Source organism: Gossypium raimondii, chromosome 2 (assembly GCF_025698545.1).
Source record: "Gossypium raimondii isolate GPD5lz chromosome 2, ASM2569854v1, whole genome shotgun sequence".
In the NCBI taxonomy this organism is placed as follows: domain Eukaryota; kingdom Viridiplantae; phylum Streptophyta; class Magnoliopsida; order Malvales; family Malvaceae; genus Gossypium; species Gossypium raimondii.
The window spans coordinates 12,354,254-12,375,201 of record NC_068566.1 but is presented as its reverse complement, the minus strand read 5'-3'; the positions used below and the strand labels follow the sequence as shown (position 1 = coordinate 12,375,201).

Below are 20,948 nucleotides of genomic sequence, written 5' to 3'. Positions count from 1 at the left end.
AGCTTATTGTCAAATTAGCTTATCAATTTCTTACACATGATTCTCTTAATCTAGAAGACAACAAATGGTAGCTCGCTTGGTCCTTTACAGGGCCCCAAAGAGTTAGACACTTTTTTTGGTTGGTTCTCAAGGAGAAGTTGATGACCAACGTCGAGAGATGTAGGAGAGGATTTATAAATGATCCTTCTTGTGCAAGTTGTAGGCATGTTGAAGAATCTATTATTCATGTTCTATGAGACTGTGCTAGCGCGCAAGAAGTGTGGAGGCAGGTTGTCCTTTCAAGGATTTGGGGGGAATTTTTTTTGTTCCTATAATGGAGTGGATCTCTTTGAATTTAAATAATGAGTATAAGTTGGTTCTTACAGAAGATGAATGGCAGCCTTTCTTTGGAATTATTTCTTGAAATCTATGGAAGCAGAGGAACTTATGGGTGTTTCAAAGGGTAGGCTCAAATAACTATCACACTCTTCATTCGGCGTGGTGTTGAGCGAGCTCAATCAAATTTCAACATGTATTATCTGTGGGCAGTATTATGAAGCAAAGACGAGATCAAGTTTGGAATCCTCCTCCACTGAGATTCATAAAGTTAAACACAGATGAAGCAAGGGATCCTGTTTTGAAGGAAGCGTCAATAGCTGCTATGGCTAGAGATGATTTGGGTTCATGGCGTGGAAGAGTTAGGAGAAACATTGGCAAATGCAATTTGTACAGACTGAACTTTAGGCTATATATGACAGACTCCGTTTGGCATGGGATAATAGTTGGGATAATATTATGGTTGAAACAGACTGTGCACAAGCTATGGAAGCCATCTTAGACAGGTCTTATGGGAAATTGTACAGGGACCTAATCTCGAGAATTCAAGAGCTTTGTAAAAGACAATGGAGGGTGATTATTAAAAAGATTCCAAGAGAAGTCAATGTAATTGCACATTTGTTGGCTGGGAAGTTGAAAGCATTCCCTTATGCTCTGATCATTTTTTAGGATCCTCCAAAAGCGATTGTTGATCAATTACAACTTGATAGTTGCATGATGATACTGATCTAATGCTTAATTTTATCTTTGAGATTTTATTTAGAAATAAAAATAAAAAGTCGATGAACTCAAACAAACCAAATTGACAATTATTTTTTGGATCAATTGAATTATTCTATAACGTTTGATTTGATTTTGATTTTTTCTTAAAAAAAACTAAAATATCATATATCATATATTAATCACTTAAAAGCAAACCAAATATATTTTATTTCCTTTGACCAAGTTAAAATAAAGGGTTTTTGCCTACACCAACAGACATAAAGTAGAATTTAGAAAAAAGAAAGGAAAAAAATAATATACTAAGCAAAGCAGCTACAGAAAGGCCAAAGAAACTTCTTTTTCTGCTTCATCAAAAACCAACTCTCCTCAGAGCCTAACCTGACTGCTTCTCACTCTCTCATTCTCTCTTCTCACATTAGCTTTCTTCTTCATCTACTGCAGTTGTTGTTGTTGATATATTTAAGGAAAGCAAGTTTTCAAAAGAGTTTGGTATTTTAGATGTCAACACCTTTAGAACATGATTACATAGGCTTATCAGAGACTTCTTCAGTGGAAAGAAGCTCTGATAAGATCCCTTCTTCTTCTTCCTCCTCCTCCTCTTCAACTCATCCCAATGAAGACAAAACCACCAGAACTAGTCTCAATCTTAAAGGAACTGAGTTGAGACTTGGCTTGCCAGGTTCTCAGTCCCCTGAGAGAAAGGTCTCTCTTTTTTGCAAAGATTTGGAGAGTAATGAAAGAAGTAATGGTTTTGCTGTAAGCCCTTTGAAGAACTTGATGTCTGGAGCAAAAAGGGGTTTCTCAGATGCCATTGATGGACCTAATGGGAAATGGGTTTTTCCCATGAATGGTAAATGTGATGTAGAGTTGGCTAAAGGTGCCATCTTGGCCTCTCCTAGGGCTGTTTTGGAGGGTAAAAACAAACTACCTTCCGGGAGAGAGGTTGGTGGCCTTCCTCAGTCTCCAAAGCCAGTTCAAGACAAGAACATTCTTGTTCCTTCTGCAAATGAGCATTCCAATGCTCCTGCTTCAAAGTATGTTTATCATCAAACCTGTTTACTTTTTCTTATGAAATTGCAAGTTGAAGTTTCAATTGGGATGGTTTTAATTCTTGTTCTGCTATCTGCATTGATTTTATCTAGTGTTGTAGACTCAAATTCTGTTCTTCATACTGCTGATGTCCCCACAATGTTTGAAGCGAATATCAAACTTGCATCAGATTATCTGCATTTTAATCCGCTTACTCTTTCATTTTTGAAGTTTGTTTGAAAATTTCTGAAGCCGAAAGGGACTTTTCCTAGAGCTTTTTAACTTCGTAATGTGTTCTTCATGCACCTTTGTAATATTCATTGCTTAGTTCTTTAATTGTTGCCTTGCTGGAAATTTTAATCTCTTTGGTCTACCGTTACTTGTATAACTGGTTCTTAGTCTATAATTTTAAATCAATTATTGAGTATGATTTATGTAACAGGGCACAGGTGGTAGGATGGCCACCAATACGGTCATTCCGGAAGAATACGATGGCCTCAAATTCGGCGAAAAACAGTGAGGATGCCGCTGGTTGCCTCTATGTAAAGGTGAGCATGGATGGTGCACCATACCTGAGGAAGGTTGATCTCAAGACCTACAAAACCTATAAGGAAATCTCATCAGCTTTGGAGAAGATGTTCACCTGTTTTACACTTGGTATACAATCCCTCGCATGTACATACATCTACTTTAACACGCGTTATGTAAGAATCGGAAATTTCTAAGGATCTGTGATATTTATACAACAAGATTCATATACAGACTAGCTATAGTTTTACTTTTAGATGAAACTATTTTGTGTGGTGAAAAAGTTTTGATCAAGAATCAACCCTGCAGCAGAAGCTTATCTGAGTAGTTTATTTGTTTTTGAAAGAGTTTAGACCAATGTGATTTTTATAGTGTTAAGTGTGTGTATACAGGGCACTGCAGCTCCAATGGACTTGCTGTACGAGATGGTCTGAGTGAGAGTCGTTTGATGGATCTTCTCCACGGATCTGAGTACGTGCTGACTTATGAAGACAAGGACGGCGATTGGATGCTGGTTGGAGATGTTCCGTGGGAGTAAGTGGTTTTCATCCTAGATACCACTTTATGTATTCCTTTAAAAATGAGTCATGCCTTGGAAATGTTAAGCTACTTGACATTGCAACGCAACACTCCGTTTTCCTGCAATCTAATCTTTTTCGGTTATTTGTTTGTCATGTTTGATTCCAGGATGTTCATCGATACCTGTAAGAGACTACGGATAGTGAAAGGTTCAGAGGCAATTGGACTAGGTATCTGGTTTCGCTCATCATTGTTCCTTGATCAACTATTCCGTTGCATTCTCATGGTTGATATAGATGATTTCATGAATTCCTGATATATAGTGGTCTTTTATTTTTGGTGGTTTCAGCTCCAAGAGCAATGGAGAAATGCAAGAACCAGAGTTAATGCAAAAGCATGTTGAAGGTGATAAACAAATCAAGTCTTGAAAACCAAGACATTTAAGGATATGATCAGTTTGAGTACCCTACTCAAGAATTTATATATATGTGCTTTGAGATATGATAAGTTTGGAGTAGTTTGTGGAAATTTTTAGAAAAAGAAAGAAGTTTTATATTAGACAAATGAAATGATGGCATTGGAAACATATCCGCTTGTCCCTTTATTTTATTTCTTCATTAATGTAAATTTGAGAACTGTGTAAATGGATTGATTGGTGGTTGGCTATTTCTTTTATCTCAAAAAAGAAGAGCACGCCGAACCCTAGAAGTCCTCGGCAATTATCACACACACAAGTGAAAAATGACAACCATAGATTAGTTGCAATGAATCTGGAACGCGAATGGTGTGTGTTATTGTTTGTGAAAAAAGTTTCTTATTAGAACAACTAAACAACATATTTTATTAACTAATTAAGGTTTTTATATCTGGAGGTGAGTACTAGATATAAACCTATATTAATTATTTATATGTTCTGAAATTTTAAGTAGTTGAAGAATGCTTAGAAACATTATACTCTATTTTCATAGTTTAATATCCATAGAACACAATACTAAAAAAGAAAATTGGAGTCGACTGAGTTTTGATTTGATTAGCATTGACATTGTTGCCAATGGAAGAGTATGGATTCAAGCACGTTGAAGTGCGCTTATCTTCCTATTAAAAGGTTGAGAAGAGCTGTACCTAATTCTAAGCATCATTTGTATTAAAAAGAAAATTGAAAAGCTCTAACAATGTAATTAATCCATGTCATTTTGCACTCATTTAAGGATAGCAATAAGGCGGGGGAGGCAGATTTTTGCCCACTAGACCTGAAGCTTAACCAATCAACTCTGATCTCGATCCAAACTTGACTCTTAAGCAAAGAATTTGTACCGAATCTGAAACTAAAATTTAATAGGAGACACGACTCTTAATCGATCGGGCCTGAATTTAATTTAATTGTTTTATTTTTTTTTATTTTGAAGCAAATAAGATTACATTTTCAACTTTTTTATTTATTTGGAAACAAATAAGATTCTTTTTTTTTTAGTTTAGACTTAAAACTTAATATATTTATATATATTTATTGAAAGCAAAATTTAATATATATATATATATATATATATATATATATTAAGAGCATTTTTGTAAGTATCTTGGAGGGACAGATTTATCTTAAATCCGATCTCGGCTCAGATTAATTATTTTTTCTCTAATTCCAACTGACCAACCCTGAATCCAAATTTCCAAAAAGAAAATTCAACCTATTGAATCAGGTCGGGTTGAAACTGGTAGAATTTGGGTTTTGTTTTCATCCCCACTCATTGATATTTGATATCATTTTCTTTAATTCAGAAAAAAATAATATATTAAATGGGAAAATTACCAATAAAAGTCCTTTTTTTTCTAAAATTACCGAAATGGGCCTATTATTTTATTATTTACCGGAATGGTCCTTTTTCGCGAAATTGCGTCCACGTCGGTAGCGATGTCGAGTGCGTTAGAAATGGCGTCCACGTCAACAACTCGTGCTGACGTGGACGCGATTTAGACCGTGCGTGAACAGTACCCAACGGTCAAAAATTTGACCGTTGCCCCCCAACGGTAAAAAAAAAACTATAAATACCCCCACCCCTTTTTATTTTTTCACAAACAAATCCTCTCTCATATTTCCTCTCAATTCCTCTCAATTTCCTTCCAAAATTCGCTCAAATCCATATTTAATTTCAATTTCCTCTCAATTTCCTTCAAAAATTCTCTCAAATCCATATTTAATTTCAATTTCCTCTCAATTTCCTTTTTTAAAATAATTTTAAAATTTTTTTATATTTTTATAAATCGTAAAAATTTGTACGATTTCATCAATGGCCGGATCATTGACTCGTCTTGATAGGCATCATATATCGGTGGAACAAATGACAATGGTAAGTGTTAAATTTAATTTTTAAATATTATTTACGAATTTTTTATTTATGTTTTTTAGATAATTATTAATTTATTATTTGTTATAAAAGTCTGAAGATCGGGTATTGGAATGCAATATCCGGAATATGCATGCTCCTCCATCACCGTTGGTAGAGAACTACCTGCGGGAAGCGGGTTTTTGGCACGTGGTGATGGTAGGCCGAGGATGCAAGTTGGTCCCGAAACTGATCAGTGCGTTGATCGAGAGGTGGAGACCCGAGACACACACATTCCATCTTCCATGTGGAAGTGCACTGTCACTCTAGAAGATGTTAGTTTGCAGTTGGGATTGCCAGTGGACGGGCACCCAATCACCGAGTCTGCCCAATCTAGCAATTGGGAGGCGGTGTGCTACGAGCTTTTGGGCGCTATTCCGAAGAAAATGGAGGGAGGTAAGGTCGAGATGGGCTGGTTATGTGACACATTCCCTAATCCAGATGAAGATTCAACCGAAATTGAAAGAATCCGACATGCTCGGGCATACATTCTTCAAATAATTGGAGGTTATCTGATGCCCGACACGTCACGGAGCCACGTACATCTAAGATGGTTGCTAAAACTCGTTGATTTTAGAGCAGCCGGTGAATTGAGTTGGGGTCTGCCGTCTTGGCAACATTATATCTGGAGATGTGCGGGGCGACACGACCGAGGAGAGCAAACATCGGAGGTTGCCTGTCACTACTGCAGTAATGGGCACGGTTTCGCTTTCCATTTCTACGTCCTCGAGTGAACCGCCCATATACATTCCCACTCATAACGAGGTAAATTTTATTATATTACATTTTACAATTATTATGTAGATTTTTAAAAATAAAAGTATGCTAAAACTTTATTTAATTAGGTGGAACCATCTGGCAAGTTATGCTCGATTACCGTCCTCTCTTGAAGATATACGGCTTCTATTGGACCAACGGTCGGAAGCAAAAGTAAGTATTATTGCAAATAGATATTTCCATACATTCACTATTTTATTGATATTTAGTATTTAGTATTTAGTATTATGTATATAACTAATATTTCTATCATGTTCATATAGTTTCAATGGACACCATACGAGGATCCGCAATTGAGGCAAGAATCCGGAAGAGTTTTTACAAAATCCACAAGCTTGGCACGTGAAAGTCGTGTTGGTCAACTACGCAACCGTGGAGCCGCACCAGACAGACAAAGTGCTACGACAGTTTGGATGTAGACAACCGATTCCGGTGGATCTTGAGGAGTTTGACAATCAACACAAAGTCGACCTTCAGCAATTGAATACGAATTGGCCGAGATACTGGTTTGAGTACATGGAAATGTAGGAAGATCGGTATGAATATCTACCTACTCGGGAACCAATCATCGTTCCGGAGTTATCGTACGTTCCAGAATACATGCCATGGTTTAGGATCCATGGCAAGCCGTATTTACTGACGCCAGAGGAGAGGCAGCGACAAATACGTGTCGAAAGGGTAAGGCACGAGCCTCTAAATCCAAGATGACGAGACGAAGACAGCCCCTCAACGAGGCCCAAATATTCACCCGGCTCATCATCAGCGGCCATAAGATCACCAGGCCCAACGAGAGCACCGACGCAGTCACCTGACGCAGCAGTTCAACCGATGATACCCACGCAACCGCCTTTTCAGACGATGCCAGGTGCGTTTCCTAGCCCTTATATGTATCCTTTTCCGAGTCCTTTGGCAGGTTGGAGCCAAATGCCCGGTTCAGCTCCATTTCCTGTTATGCCGAGCGGACCGCCAACGATAGGCAAGCGCGGCGCACGAGGATCGCAAGGGGAAATTGTCGGGAGCTCTCCTTTTTACCAATCCCCACCAACGTATGGGTTTCAAACACCGTCGCCGTTCCTGATGCAAACACCTCCACATACATTATTCTTTGAAGGTGGATCATCGTCCCAAGTCCGACAACCAGATGCCGAACCGGAAGAACCAGAATCCCCACCGGAAGAACAACAACCGTCGCCGAAAGCTAGAGAAAGGAGGAATCCGGTACAGAATCATTACGTACCGCCATGTGACACTGAATCCCCGGGGCATAGACATTGATTGCCGTATTTAAATTTATTTGTACAAATATTTTGAATATTTTGATATTATTTTATGTAAAAAAATAAAAATTTGTATACTTATTTTGATATTATTTGATGTAATAAAATAGAAGTTTATTTGATGTAATAAAAACCCTAACCTAATTTAATTAAAAACCCTAAACCCTTAACTTAAAAACCCTAACCTTAACGTAATTTAGTTAAAAACCCTAACCTAATTTAATTAGAAACCCTAACCTAATTTAATTAAAAACCCTAACCCTTAACTTAAAAACCCTAACCTTAACCTAAATTAATTAAAAACCCTAACCTAATTTAATTAAAATCCTAACCCTAACCTAATTTAATTAAAACCCTAACCTTAACCTAAATTAATTAAAAACCTAACCTAATTTAATTAAAAACCCTAAACCCTTAACTTAAAAACCCTAACCTAATTTAATTAAAAACCCTAACCCTAACCTAATTTAATTAAAAACCCTAACCTAATTTTACATAATTTGATAATTTTACTAACCATTAATACAATTTTGACTTAATAATTTTACATTCACATAATGTTAGATTTGGAAAAATGTTTTGACTGGTACTAACAATTAATAATTTTATATAATTTGATAATTTTACTATCCATCAATACAATTTTTTGACTTAATACAATTTATCAATTAATAATTTCACAAACTTAATTTTTTTTACAATTACATTCAACTATTGCGATTAGGGCATGATCGACTTGTATGGCCTGGATTCCTACACCATCCGCACAACTTCGTTTGACTGGTTGTTTCTCGAATAGCCATATTGTTATGTATTCTAGTCGAGCAAGGTCGACCCTTTGGTTTGCGACGTAATTCTCTATCCGGTAACAGCTTAAAAGGAGCAAGAGATACGGGCGGCCACTTACGTTCATCTGGGACCGGTGGGAAAACGTGTCTCCATACGTTGTACATGTTTTCTAATTTGTACACTTCATCCACATAACTCATTGGATCCAGACGGAGTTTCTAACAAGCTGCAATAACATGAGTGCATGGATAACGAAATGCATCAAAGATCCTATAGTCACAAGTCTTATTTCGCAAGTGTACACGATATTGCCCGCCAACAACACATTGGTGCGGTCTGTCAAACTCTGTCCCGCGAAACCATAAATTGTCTCGATCGTGACACACTGTGTGCATGGTGTTTGCCCTCGCCTTGGCCTTGTTAATTTCTTGAACTACCTTACTGCACCATACATGGCCTCCCTGCATCTGGCCTGCATAACTTGCTGCTCGCTTTGGAAATAGCGCCACCAAACAAAAATATGTCTTTCCTACAACCGATGTTATCGGTAGATGGCGCGTTCCTTTAAGAACAGAATTTATGCATTCTGTCAGGTTCGACGTCATATGGCCAAATCGTAGGCCACCGTCGTATGCTTGTGCCCACTGTTCGAAACGTATGTTACAAAGGTAGTCCGCCCCTTCTCCGTTTTGGGATCGTAAAATTGCCAACATCTCGTGAAAACGATCTTTATTTATTTCATACCCTGCCAATATAAGATCATAGCGAATAATTTATACCACTTCTACCAATAAAACTAATTCAAATTGACAAACAAAATAACACAGATATAGACTAAATACCCATGTTAGTCACTTGTTGTCGTTCGCTTTTAGATGGATATTGCATGTAGTAGTTCGAAGCAACGTGTCTTAGGCAATATCTATGGTGTGTGCACTGCCATAAGCTTCCTTCTCGATCAAATGCAGCTAGTATACCAGCGCCCCGATCTGAAATAACACAGATATTAGGTTAGGGGCACACATGCCTCCTTAACCTAGAGAGAAAGAAATTCCAGTTATCAGACGACTCCCCCGGTGTTATTGCAAATGAAATTGGAAGAATTCTTCCACCGCCATCCTGTGCCACTGTAAGCAATAGCCGATGAGTATACCTACCGAACATGAAGGTACCGTCAATTTGTACCAACGGCTTGCAGTATGGAAATACGTCTCGACATTGCTTAAAGGTCCAAAACAGGCGTTTGAACACTTGGCATCCACGTAGCAATCAGCCGTTGTAGTACGCATGTTCTGTTTCAAGGTTTGTGATGGCACCGGGGACGTATCTCTCTGGCACCTAACACCACTGCCATATTTCATTATATGAGGCGTCCCACCCACTATGCATCTTCTCCAACGCCTTTTGCTTAGCTATCCAAGCCTTACGGTAAGAGGGCGTGTACCCCATTTGGCTACGGATATTGGCAATTAACATTGGCACTGAAGTCCTAGGATCTGCTTTTATCGTGGGCAGTATCAAGCTAGCTAACATAGCTGAATCCATTTTGGGATGATCTTGTGAAACACCTACAAAGGGAGTACATTAAATAATGCAACATTGTATAATAAAAGTATTATTCAGATACAGTCAATACTGTACCTGCAGCACATGTATGTGGACCTTTGTACTTTTTTATCTCCCACAACCCTGTTCTTTTCCTTAACGAGGCGTAGATTTTCCATGAACATGTACCGTCTTGCACCGCACACTTCAGATGCTATGTTGTTTCAAAGCACCAATAAAACTATCCTTATTGGTAAACTGATTACCAACTTCAAGTTCACCGAAATCTGCCCCCGAACTTGTACGATCACGCAACCGGTGTGGTAGATCTGGAAACTCTAATACATCATCTGCAGACAGATCGACATTATGCATGTGGGCTAGAGGTAAGTATGCTCTGAATCGTGGATTTTCTTCCTCATCTGAACTCCTGTCAATATCTTCAGCTTCTGTTGGAATAGGCTCCGGTTCAGAAAATAAGCCAACTTCTGCACCATCCAGCCCGGGCTCTCGAGGTGGATTCACATCGAAGTCATCTTCTAACCCACAATCATCTGCAGTGTACGAGGTCCCCTCACTGGTTGACGTCGTTGGGAGTACATCATCCCTTCTTGTGGGCATTTGATAACGTCCCCAATTGGATGTATATTGCCACTCGCTAGAACTTGATGCCGCTCCCCAGTACGTATTTCCAGCATCAAACATTGAGCCACCGACGTACATATCCCATCCACCGACAGAGTGTCTTGCAGGGGATGTGCATTCGACACCACTACCGAACATGGGCTGTTCCGTATTTTGTAATCCGCTGACCGAGTGTCGGCCAGGGGTGGTGTATACATCTCGAACACCGGTCGCTGGTACATCAGTTGGCGATGTAAATTGTACATATAACTCAATATAAGGTGCTCCACTAGCAAGATGAGTCTATACCATTGCCTCCAAGCTACGAGCACCTTTTATGCCGAACGAGTCATATGTCACCGAGTCAACAGAAGAACAAAATCGATACGTGATAGACAGAACTTTCATTGGCGTCGTTCCAAAATTTTATGCCTAATCCTTTTACGAAGTTTTGTCAAATCTATGTTCTAGTTAAAAACCAGTCGCAATGTATTCTCCGACAAAAAAATAACACTATTCTCGGTGTGGCAAACCTCACCATCATAGTAAATAACAACACTAATACGTTCACTCATATTTGAAACTCTAACCTTCTTAGCCTCTCTAAATTGTTTCTGCTGTGACTTATGCATTCTGAGAACATTTTCTGCCTAATTTATAGCCTCAGCCCAAACATGCTACTGTACCAAAAGCGCGTCCACGAGGGCGCGATTTCACAAATTCTTCTCAAATAGCATCCTGCTAGAAGTGATTTTATATTATTTGCTCAGAAATGTCAAAAAAAATTATTTCTTACATGACCTACTGTAGCAAAAGCGCGCTGACGAGGCCGCGATTTCACAAATTCTTCTCAAATAGCATCCTGCTAGAAGCGATTTTATACTATTTGCTCAGAAACGTCAAAAAAATAATTATTTCTTTCGTGACCTACTGTAGCAAAAGCGCGTCCACGAGGGCTCGATTTCACTAATTCTTCTCAAATAGCATCCTGTTAGAAGCTATTTTATACTCTTTTATCAGAAACGTAAACTCGAAATTATTTCTTCCAAGACCTAAAAACCCTTAAAAGCCTGAACCCTAAACCCTAAAAGCAAAAAAAACCTAACGTGGGAAAAACCGCGAAATCGCGTCACGTCGGTAGCGATGTCGAGATGCAGCGCAGGAAATCGCGCCCACGTCCACGACGAGTTGGCGGGACGCGATTTTCGGCGCTGCACTCTCGACATCGCTATTGACATGGACGGATTTTATGAAAAGGACCATTTCAGTAAATAATAAAATAATGGGCTCATTTCGGTAATTTTTAAAAAAAAGGGCTTTTATTGGTAAATTGCCCATATTAAATTAGTTTTTTTTTCTTTTTAAAAATATATTAGTGTTTACATATATTCATTAATGGGCCTATTTTATTTTATGGATTAGCCAGGGTCCTTGGGATTGGTTTTGTGCAACCTTGGTAATTCTTTCTTTAAGTAGCGCGGTAATATTTGACGAACAAGCTAATTTGTGCATTCAACATGATTATTTATTAATAGGGTAAATCATACAAATCATCATCTAACTATGCTCGCGTTTTTTTTTGTCGTTTAACTTTAAAGAGTTTTTAATTTAAATACTAACATTTGAATTTATTCCTCACCTGTCAATAAATTGATACTTTTACTAATTGGTATAATAATACCTTTAGTCCACAATATTTATATATTCTATCAATTTGATCCTAATTCAAATAATTCAATAAATTTAACCCTTCACATTTACAAATTCTATCAAATTCATCCTCAAACTTCCTAACCAAAGCTTTCATGTTTTAATACAAAGACATTCCACATCTATTAGTTATTTTATTTATGGTTGAAATTATTCATTTCGATACATAACCCTTTTATTTATATTTTTAAAGCTACTATTAGAAATTAACTAAACACCATTTAAAATAATAGAAGATACAAATTTTAAAATATAATATACAATAAAATTATATAAATAATTTAATATTTGTAAAAATAAATTTTCACTCTAACACGATTTTAGTTTTTAATTAATTTGGTAAATGGTTTGACACTAAACTAGATTATTATTGATATATTGCTTATTGTGGATTTAAAATTAAAAACAAATCATTTAAAAGAAATAGAACACATAAGAATCTCTTAATCAATTTATAAAATTAAAAAAAAAGAATCACCATCAATGTACAAAAAGAAATTCAATTAATTCTTTCCCATTTTTTCTTATGAAAATTAAATGTGCATAATTTTTATATAATTATGGATTGAACAATTGGATTTTTCAAAGTCATATTTTTAACTCTGGATTTAATTTCCAATTTCAAGGACTATTTCTTTGTACCTTGAAGGAAATATCACAATGTTAACAATAAGAGTAAATCTAAAATGTCTTGTTTAAGGTTGTTCCATTTTCTTTAGCCAAAATTTTGCCAATCAAAAGGTTTAAATTATTATATTTAGAAGAAAACTAATGAAAATAGAAAATAAAATAAAGTTTCAAGATAAAATCATTGGTATCATGAATTGGCTCAAAAAACGACTTGTTAGTTGAGAGAAGCCTTTGGGGGGGGGTTACAAATTTATAGGTGTGGAAGCCTTTGTTTTAAAGCTAAAAGCTTTGGCTAAGAAGTTTGAAGATCAAATTGATAGAATTTATAAATATGAAGGGTTAAATTTATTGAATTATTTAGAAGTAAGATCAAATTGATAAAATATGTAAGTATTGATAACTAAAAGTGTTATTATACCAATTAGAAAAAGGCTTTCATTTATTAGTTTAATGTGAGTGACCAAAGCAGAACGAATTCAAACATTAGTGCCTAAATTGAATATTTTAAAGTTGAATGACCAAAATAAGAACACGAGTATAATTGAGTGACCATGTGTATAATTTACCCTATATAATATTAAAAATTAAAGCCTCTAAAAAAGAATTTTATATAAATGACTTAAATGTTTTATAATTGACGATGTAAAATTCTACCAGTTGAAAAAAAAGAAAATGTAAAATTCTACCTATATATGCATAATTCTTTCTTTAAAAAAAATATTAATTATATCATCATATCAATTATATCATATAGAAAGTGTAATAAATTATAATATTAAACAATTAAATTTAGGGAAAAGAGGGATAGCTTACTTGTGTGGCACGTTTTATTTCTCTGTAAGTCTACCTTTGTGTGGCACCTTTTTTTAGGTTTTCTAGAGATTTTGATTTCTTTGTTTTGGTCTGTGGAGGAGTGGTATGATGACTATTGTGGTTGGAAAATTCATCTATGGTAATGGAGAACGAGATCGCAGATTTGAGTATCTCAGATGGCGAGGAGGATGTGTGGCAGATCATGGAAGATGATGAACAGATGACATCGCCTCATATGTTTGATTTGGTAGGATATTTTTCAACGGCATGTGTAGTGCATTTTCAAGCGATGCGGAATACAATGGCAAATATTTGGCATCTGTTAGGGGGTTACGATAACGAATCATGGTGAGAAAAGATTTTTTGTTTCGGTTTTATTATAAGATTGGTATGGAGAGGGTGTTGGATGGGTCTCCATGGAATTTTAATAGTCATCTCCTTTGCTTCATAAGTTGGTGGATGGAGAAGATCCTCTCAGTATTCCTTTGGTTTTTACAGATTTTTGGGTTCAGATCCTTGATTTACCCTATGGATTGATGATGGAGGTGATGGCTTGACAATTCAGAGATTTTCTTGGTAAGTTTGTTGATTACGATTCTAAACAGATTAGCTGGAGAAGGAGAGGCTATATAAGTGTAAGAATCAATTTGGATGTTTGCAATCCGTTGAAATGTAGGAAAAAGTTTTGTTTGCCTCAAAAGAAGCAAGTTTAGGTTAAGTTTCAGTATGAAAAGTTGACAATATTTTGCTTTATTTTTGGGCGATTGGGACATAGTGAGAATTTTTGTCCTATAAGAACTGCTCAAGGGAATAAGGTGATGGATATGGGGTGGGATATTTCTCTGAGGGCGGTATTAAGGAGAGATTTTACAATGACTAGTTGTTGGTTAAAAGAGGAGAGAGGTGCACTGTCAGTTGGATTTGGGTCTCAGCGAGTTTTAAGAAATGAGAGGAGGGATTTTCTAAACCAATATTTTCTATAGGGAATTCATTTGGGGATCAATTTGGAAGGACAGTCTGGATTTGTCCCAATGGAAAGGTAAAAAGAGTATGGTTCGAGTGTTATGGTAAGAAGAACAATGGGATAAATGGGAAGGATGGCTCATTGGAGTTTACAGATAGGAAGAAGTGACCTCGAACTATATTACATGACTTTACAGGGATTGCATCAAAAGTTTGTGAAGATGTTTTTGAGGAATGGTATTTGATGGACTAATATGATATATCAAAAGGTCTACAAGGGTAGGCCAGACGGGGTCAATGAAAATCTTAATTTGAAACGTCCACCAGGTTGAGTAGTTCGTGGTCAGTTCATAGACTTTAGCATATGCTGAGGAGTTATTGTTGGAACACCGGTACACCTCATGGCACAGCGGAAAAATAAATCCGGTGATCACATCTAGGCATCCATGTGTGAGGAACGAATCGGGGTGAGAAGGGTATGAACGATTACCTTTAATCATCTGGAAAACCAAAGATAATTGTTGTAAAACTGATTATACAATTGTATGTTGATTTCAAGCCGCTATGAAAAGTTTCGGCCTCTATGTAATCCACCTGGTGTGACAACAAATGAAAGGAACTCTTCTAAACTTTTTTCTGAGAGAAACTCATCGACGGTTGCTAGACCTCATACACTATATTTTGGGTATACAAGGTTTTTCTTAAAAACGATATATTTCCTAATTCGAGAATAGTTGATATCTTAATATCAATCAAAATTCATTATAATAATTAACCATATATAATAATTATAATTACCATAATTATAATAATGTTTGACCAAAAATAACAATTACAATAATTATAATAATATTCAATCATAAATTATAATTACAATAATTATAACAAGGATTTCGATAAATTATGTTTAGTTAAATTTTATACGAATCAAATTCATATATATTAATTTAACTATGTCCTTGTTATGTGTACAACATACTTGTACATATAATTTGTTCAATATTTAATTGCCCAATTAAATTAATTCTTTAATCAATTTAATTCACGTGATAGCCAAAAAATAATACCAACTATTTTTGGATTCCGTTCGTTTCAACCATAAGGTGTTACCCTATAGGTTCTTGTAACATTAGCAGTAATACTAGAACGATTCTAATATTACAAACAATGAGTGACATCTAGTAATGCATTATTGCTACCTAAGTTACAAGAAGTCATGATTTGACATAACCTCTATATGATTAACCCTTTATGTATTAAATCCTTTTGTCCTTTATATCTAGAATGGACACAAGTCATGGAATAGTAACACTTGCATAGTCCATCTAATGTTTCTTGATATCCTGAGTAGACTATGATAAATAAATAAGTATGATATATCATAGAAACTTATTCGAGCATGGCCATGCATTTCTAGTCTCATTCAATCAAGTGGCCTAAGATATTGCTTCCATTATGTAGGAGGGACAAATCCTATATTGATCAACCATATCCCACTACATAGATTGTGGTATATCCAACATCAGCCTTTATAAAACAATCAATTATGGTGGATGTTTGACTGTACAAAAATATACGACTCATAATGTTGGGGTAATGATGATCTCAAGTTTAAGGATCGTATACATAGTAATCACTCTGAGTAATGTTGTGACTATTACATAATAATCCAAGAAACATACTCATATCGGGTCAGTCCAATATGTTGTTCTCTAACACACATACTCATGTATTGATTTTGACATCCCATATCAATGACAACACTTTGTCATCAATCAAGTACATACTAGTCTTAATGCATTATTATTGTCCAAGCCCATAATAATACTTAACTAAGGACCTTTTAAGAATAATCATATTATTCTCAGGACATTATTATAAAACAGTTTATTTATATACATAGAAAAGAAACTGAAATAATAATGGTAATGCCTTATATTAATAAGTGAGGTAAAACAAGTATGTTATTACAATCATCTCATGATTGGTCTTTGGGCATACTCTAATAGTTATAGTCTCCATATTATATTTTTTATTAAATTAAAGTTAGATAGTAGGCGCTTGGAAAAGGTTAAATAGAAGTGTGGATTTATATAATTGATGTTTGAACTATTGGATCGAGAGAATGGCTTTCTTTAGTATGGAGGGCAGATTGTATGGTGATGTGACTGTACCTTGGTGTGCATGCACCGAGATTAGATAAAAAATGCAATTGAAGATATGGAAGTGCAGTGTATTGCAAGTATACATGTCAAATTGTAATATAGTTAATTACAACGAACTACGGAAGTATCCCGAGGATTGTACCCAAGAGAGGTATGAACTAAAATTGAATTAACTGAATCAGAAAACATGCAAAACTAAGTCTAAACAACTATTTCCCTAATTACTATAGTAAGACTAATCATAAATCAAGGGTATAAAACTAAATATCACTAAAAGGATTGAATTGCAAAAATAATAAAACTAACAGACAAATCAATCAAGGATGACAAACATGATTTGATCAATTTTCATGGTTTTAATTTATCTAAACTTAGTGATTTTTAATGATTAATACTTAATTGGTTCAATTAATACCTTTTGGCCTATAATTTTACCAATTTTATGATTTAGTCCACTTATCTTTCGACTTGATGGATCTAAACGGGACAATTGAATTAGTTTCGGGTAAAGTCTCATTTCAATCTCATTTACCTAAATTTCCACCTAGAGTCGTCAATTCTAGGTTTTTAATCTCATTCAATTTAATCTAATTAATCAATTTAAACCCTAAGTTAGATTAATGACTCCCACTTCAATTAACCAACTTCCCTAATATTTTAGTTACGACCCATTATATTGATATCAAACTCGTTTAATTCGTAAACCATTAATAAATTTAATGACAAGAAAGTAAAGGGTTGAGAGATGCTCAGTAATCCGAATACTTTTGATTATGGAGGTCATCTTTGGGCAGCAACTAAAATTCTCGTAATAGAAGCATTTGATCACCATTTTTGATGATAAATCCGTAGCAAACAAAAGTACAAAAAATAAATATAGAAAACTAAAGAGTGAAACTTAGGAAAACTAAAATTACTATAAACATGAATCAAAATAACACTATTGTATGAAAAATCCTAAGAACTAACTACTTAGATACTATGAATCGTCAAACGCCTCCTCCTATTGTGTTTAAGAGGTAACATTTATAATACTTTTGATTTTTGACCTAATTGGGACAACTATGCCTTGAATTACAAGTGAAAACTTGATTGTGCAGACTGAAATGCCCTTGTAGTTTTTAGGTCCATTGATCTTCAATGTCGTGACACCATAGGTCAGGTGTCATGACTTTCTAAGCTGTTTGCCTGAGAGTTTGTAGAGGGCCTTGGTTGTTGCGACTTTATTGCAACCTTGTGATTGACTTCTATCTTTGTCTACTATCATGGATGTCACAACTTTAGGTGTTGAATTTTGTGACTTTAGGTGTCAATGTCGTGACTCCTAGCTTCCAATGTCATGACTTTGGCAACAGTCCACTTGCATTGTCAATGTTGCTCCAAAGTTCTCCTAAGTGTTTATGGAACTTCGATGTCTTTCATATTGCAACATTTTGAGCAGTTCCTTAACTTCTTTGCTATTTAGTTTAAGTCATTTCTTGCACCACTACATCACTTCGTTAGAACTTTATTAGGCTCAAGTTGGCCTAATTGGTCGATAAACATCATAAAAGGCTTGTTTTTATTCAATTAAACATAAATAAACTTAGTTCTTAAAAATAAGAAAATAACATCAAAATTCTCGATTACAAGCTCCTTAACTATTGAAAAGAACTTAATTCACCATATTAAAAATCATGGCAGATCATGATGATAAGGAGATTTTCTAAGAAACATATTGATGTTACTGTGAAAAATCTTTATGGTGGAGTATGGCATCTTACTAGCTTTTATAGGAATCTGGGTTCTAGACTCAAATGAGTGTCTTGGGAGCTACTTAAACAATTAGATGAGGATCAAAGTTTGTTGTAGGTAGTGATTAGGGAGTTTAATGAAAATATGTTTTCTTTTAATAAGAGAGGCGGTCGTGTACGTGATGAGCAATGAATGTCTAATTTTAGGAATGTGTTGGAGGCTTCTCACTTGTTGGATCTTAGTTTTGTGGGGAGATGGTTTACTTGGGAAAGATGGAGCTTTTCTATTAATAATATTCAACATTTGGTTCATTCATTTTCTGATCATTGTTTGATTCTTCTAGATACAATGGTGGTAGATAATAGGGTCTGAACATAGAGTTTCTATTTCAAGGCTTGGGGGTTGTTAGAGGAAACACATGAGGCTAAGGTTCAAAGGTTATGGGATGGTAGTGGAACAGTTCCAGAAAAATTGGCTGTTATTAGTAATGGTCTTCAGAGGTGGGCTAAAATGGTGAATACCAACAAGCGAGCAAATAAGAAAAAACTTTTGAAGTGACTAGAGGATTTGATAGTGATGGACTCAGATGAAAAAGTATTGGCAAAGCTAGTGGATACTAGGTTGGAGTTAAATTTGAAGATTGATAAGGAGGAGATTTATTAATCGCAAAGAGCTCGCACAAATTGGCTTCGTCAAAGGGATAGGAATTCAAATTTTTTCTATAGCTTTGCCTTTCAGATGAGGCATATGAATCGAATAGCATAGCTAATTATGAGGGGGTGATATGCTCAACTGATAATGAGGAGGAAATTGGTTAGGATTATTTCGCTAGATTGTTTACGGCTCAAGGGGCGGGAAATATGGACCATGTGCTTTCTGGATTGAAATATTGTATTTTGGATGAGATGAATTTGCTACTGACGAAAAATTTTTGGAGGAGGTGGTGGCAGCATTGAAAGATATGGGACCGTTAAAGGCATTGGGTTCGGGGCTTCCAACTATTTTCTATCAAAATTTCTAACATATATTGGAAGTTAAGGTTGGACATTTTGTATTAGTATTTTGGAGAGGGATACCCCTATTGTTGATTTGAATCATACTCAGATTGTTTTGATCCTGAAGGTTAGTAATCCACAAAATATGACACAGTTTAGGCCAATTAGTTTATGCAAGATTTTGCATAAAATTGTCTTAAATGTGTTAGTGAACTGGTTTAAAGAAGTGTTGGATATGGGTATAGATGAGGCACAAACTGATTTTGTTCCGGGTTGGCTGATTACTGATAATTTTTTAATTGCTTATGAGGCCATTCATGTACTTCAAAGAAAGAGAGTAGGGAGAAAGGGATTTTTTTGTTGTTAAACTAGACACGAGTAAGACTTATGACATATTTGAGTGGTTCTTTTTGAAACACATGTTAGTATAAATGGGGCTTGATTAACAATGGGTTGATATTGTTATGGGGTGTGTCACCTTAGTTACTTAGTAATTTTGAATAGGAAAGATAGGCGTTGCCTTTCTCCATTAAGGGGTTTACGAAAATGGGACCCTTTGAGTCTGTATTTGTTTATCATCTGTAGTGAAAGGCTATCTTCCATTTTACGATTGACAATAGCTGATGGGATTTTGGAAGGAATAAGAATCAGTAGAAGATCACTAGTTCTTACATATTTACCGATGATTATATCATGTTTGGTGAGGATTCTATGCGAGAGGCTCAAATGATTAAAGGAGTCTTGCAAGAGTATTAGAAATTTTTTAGTCAGTGCATTAATTTCGATAAAGCATTGGTTTATTTTAGTGCTATTTTTTTTGCTTTTAATTGGAATAAAGTTGGTACAATTTTGGGGGTTCATAACAAAAAAAATGCAGAAAAATATATGGCTTGCCAAGTATGGTAGCTTGAAGTAAGAGGTGGGCTTTTTAGAATCTAAAGGATCAGATCCATAGTCGTATTTGAAGTTGGAGTATTCACTTTCTTTCGCAAGGAGTTAAGTAAGTATTTATCAAATCTATTTTGCAAGCAATTCCAACATAAGCAATGTCTTGTTTTCTATTGCCTAGACTTTTGTGCGTAGACTTGGAAGGCATATTGAGTAAATATTGGTGGCGAAAAATGACAAATAAGTGTGGTATTCATTAGTGTCATTGGATAGACTTGTGTACTCTAAAGGGTGATTGTGGTCTATGTTGGAAAAATCCTAGTTTAAAAACAGTTTTCTTGCATAGAGAAAAATTAAAAATTTTGAAAACCAACTCGGTTTGTGATATTTATAGCAATAAACCTTAACTGAATTCGTACCTATGTGTTTAGCTTAGTGGATGTTCATTGTTCCTAACTTTCAACAAAATGATCTTCTCCTCTATTCCCATACCACGAACTGCTTTGAGTGCAGGCTTGAACCAATTGAATCGAAACACAAAAG

General features: G+C 35.6%; 1 protein-coding gene across 1 annotated transcript; it reads left to right on the top strand.

Annotated features, from left to right (window-relative positions):
* Positions 1–1,302: 1,302 nt before the first annotated feature.
* LOC105788050 (auxin-responsive protein IAA27) lies at positions 1,303–3,758 on the top strand. Its single transcript, XM_012614732.2, has 5 exons — positions 1,303–2,072; positions 2,510–2,724; positions 2,988–3,129; positions 3,283–3,344; positions 3,464–3,758. Exons 1-5 carry the CDS (start codon positions 1,537–1,539, stop codon positions 3,499–3,501), a joined length of 993 nt encoding a protein of 330 aa, XP_012470186.1. The 5' UTR covers positions 1,303–1,536; the 3' UTR covers positions 3,502–3,758.
* The last annotated feature ends 17,190 nt before the right edge of the window (positions 3,759–20,948 follow it).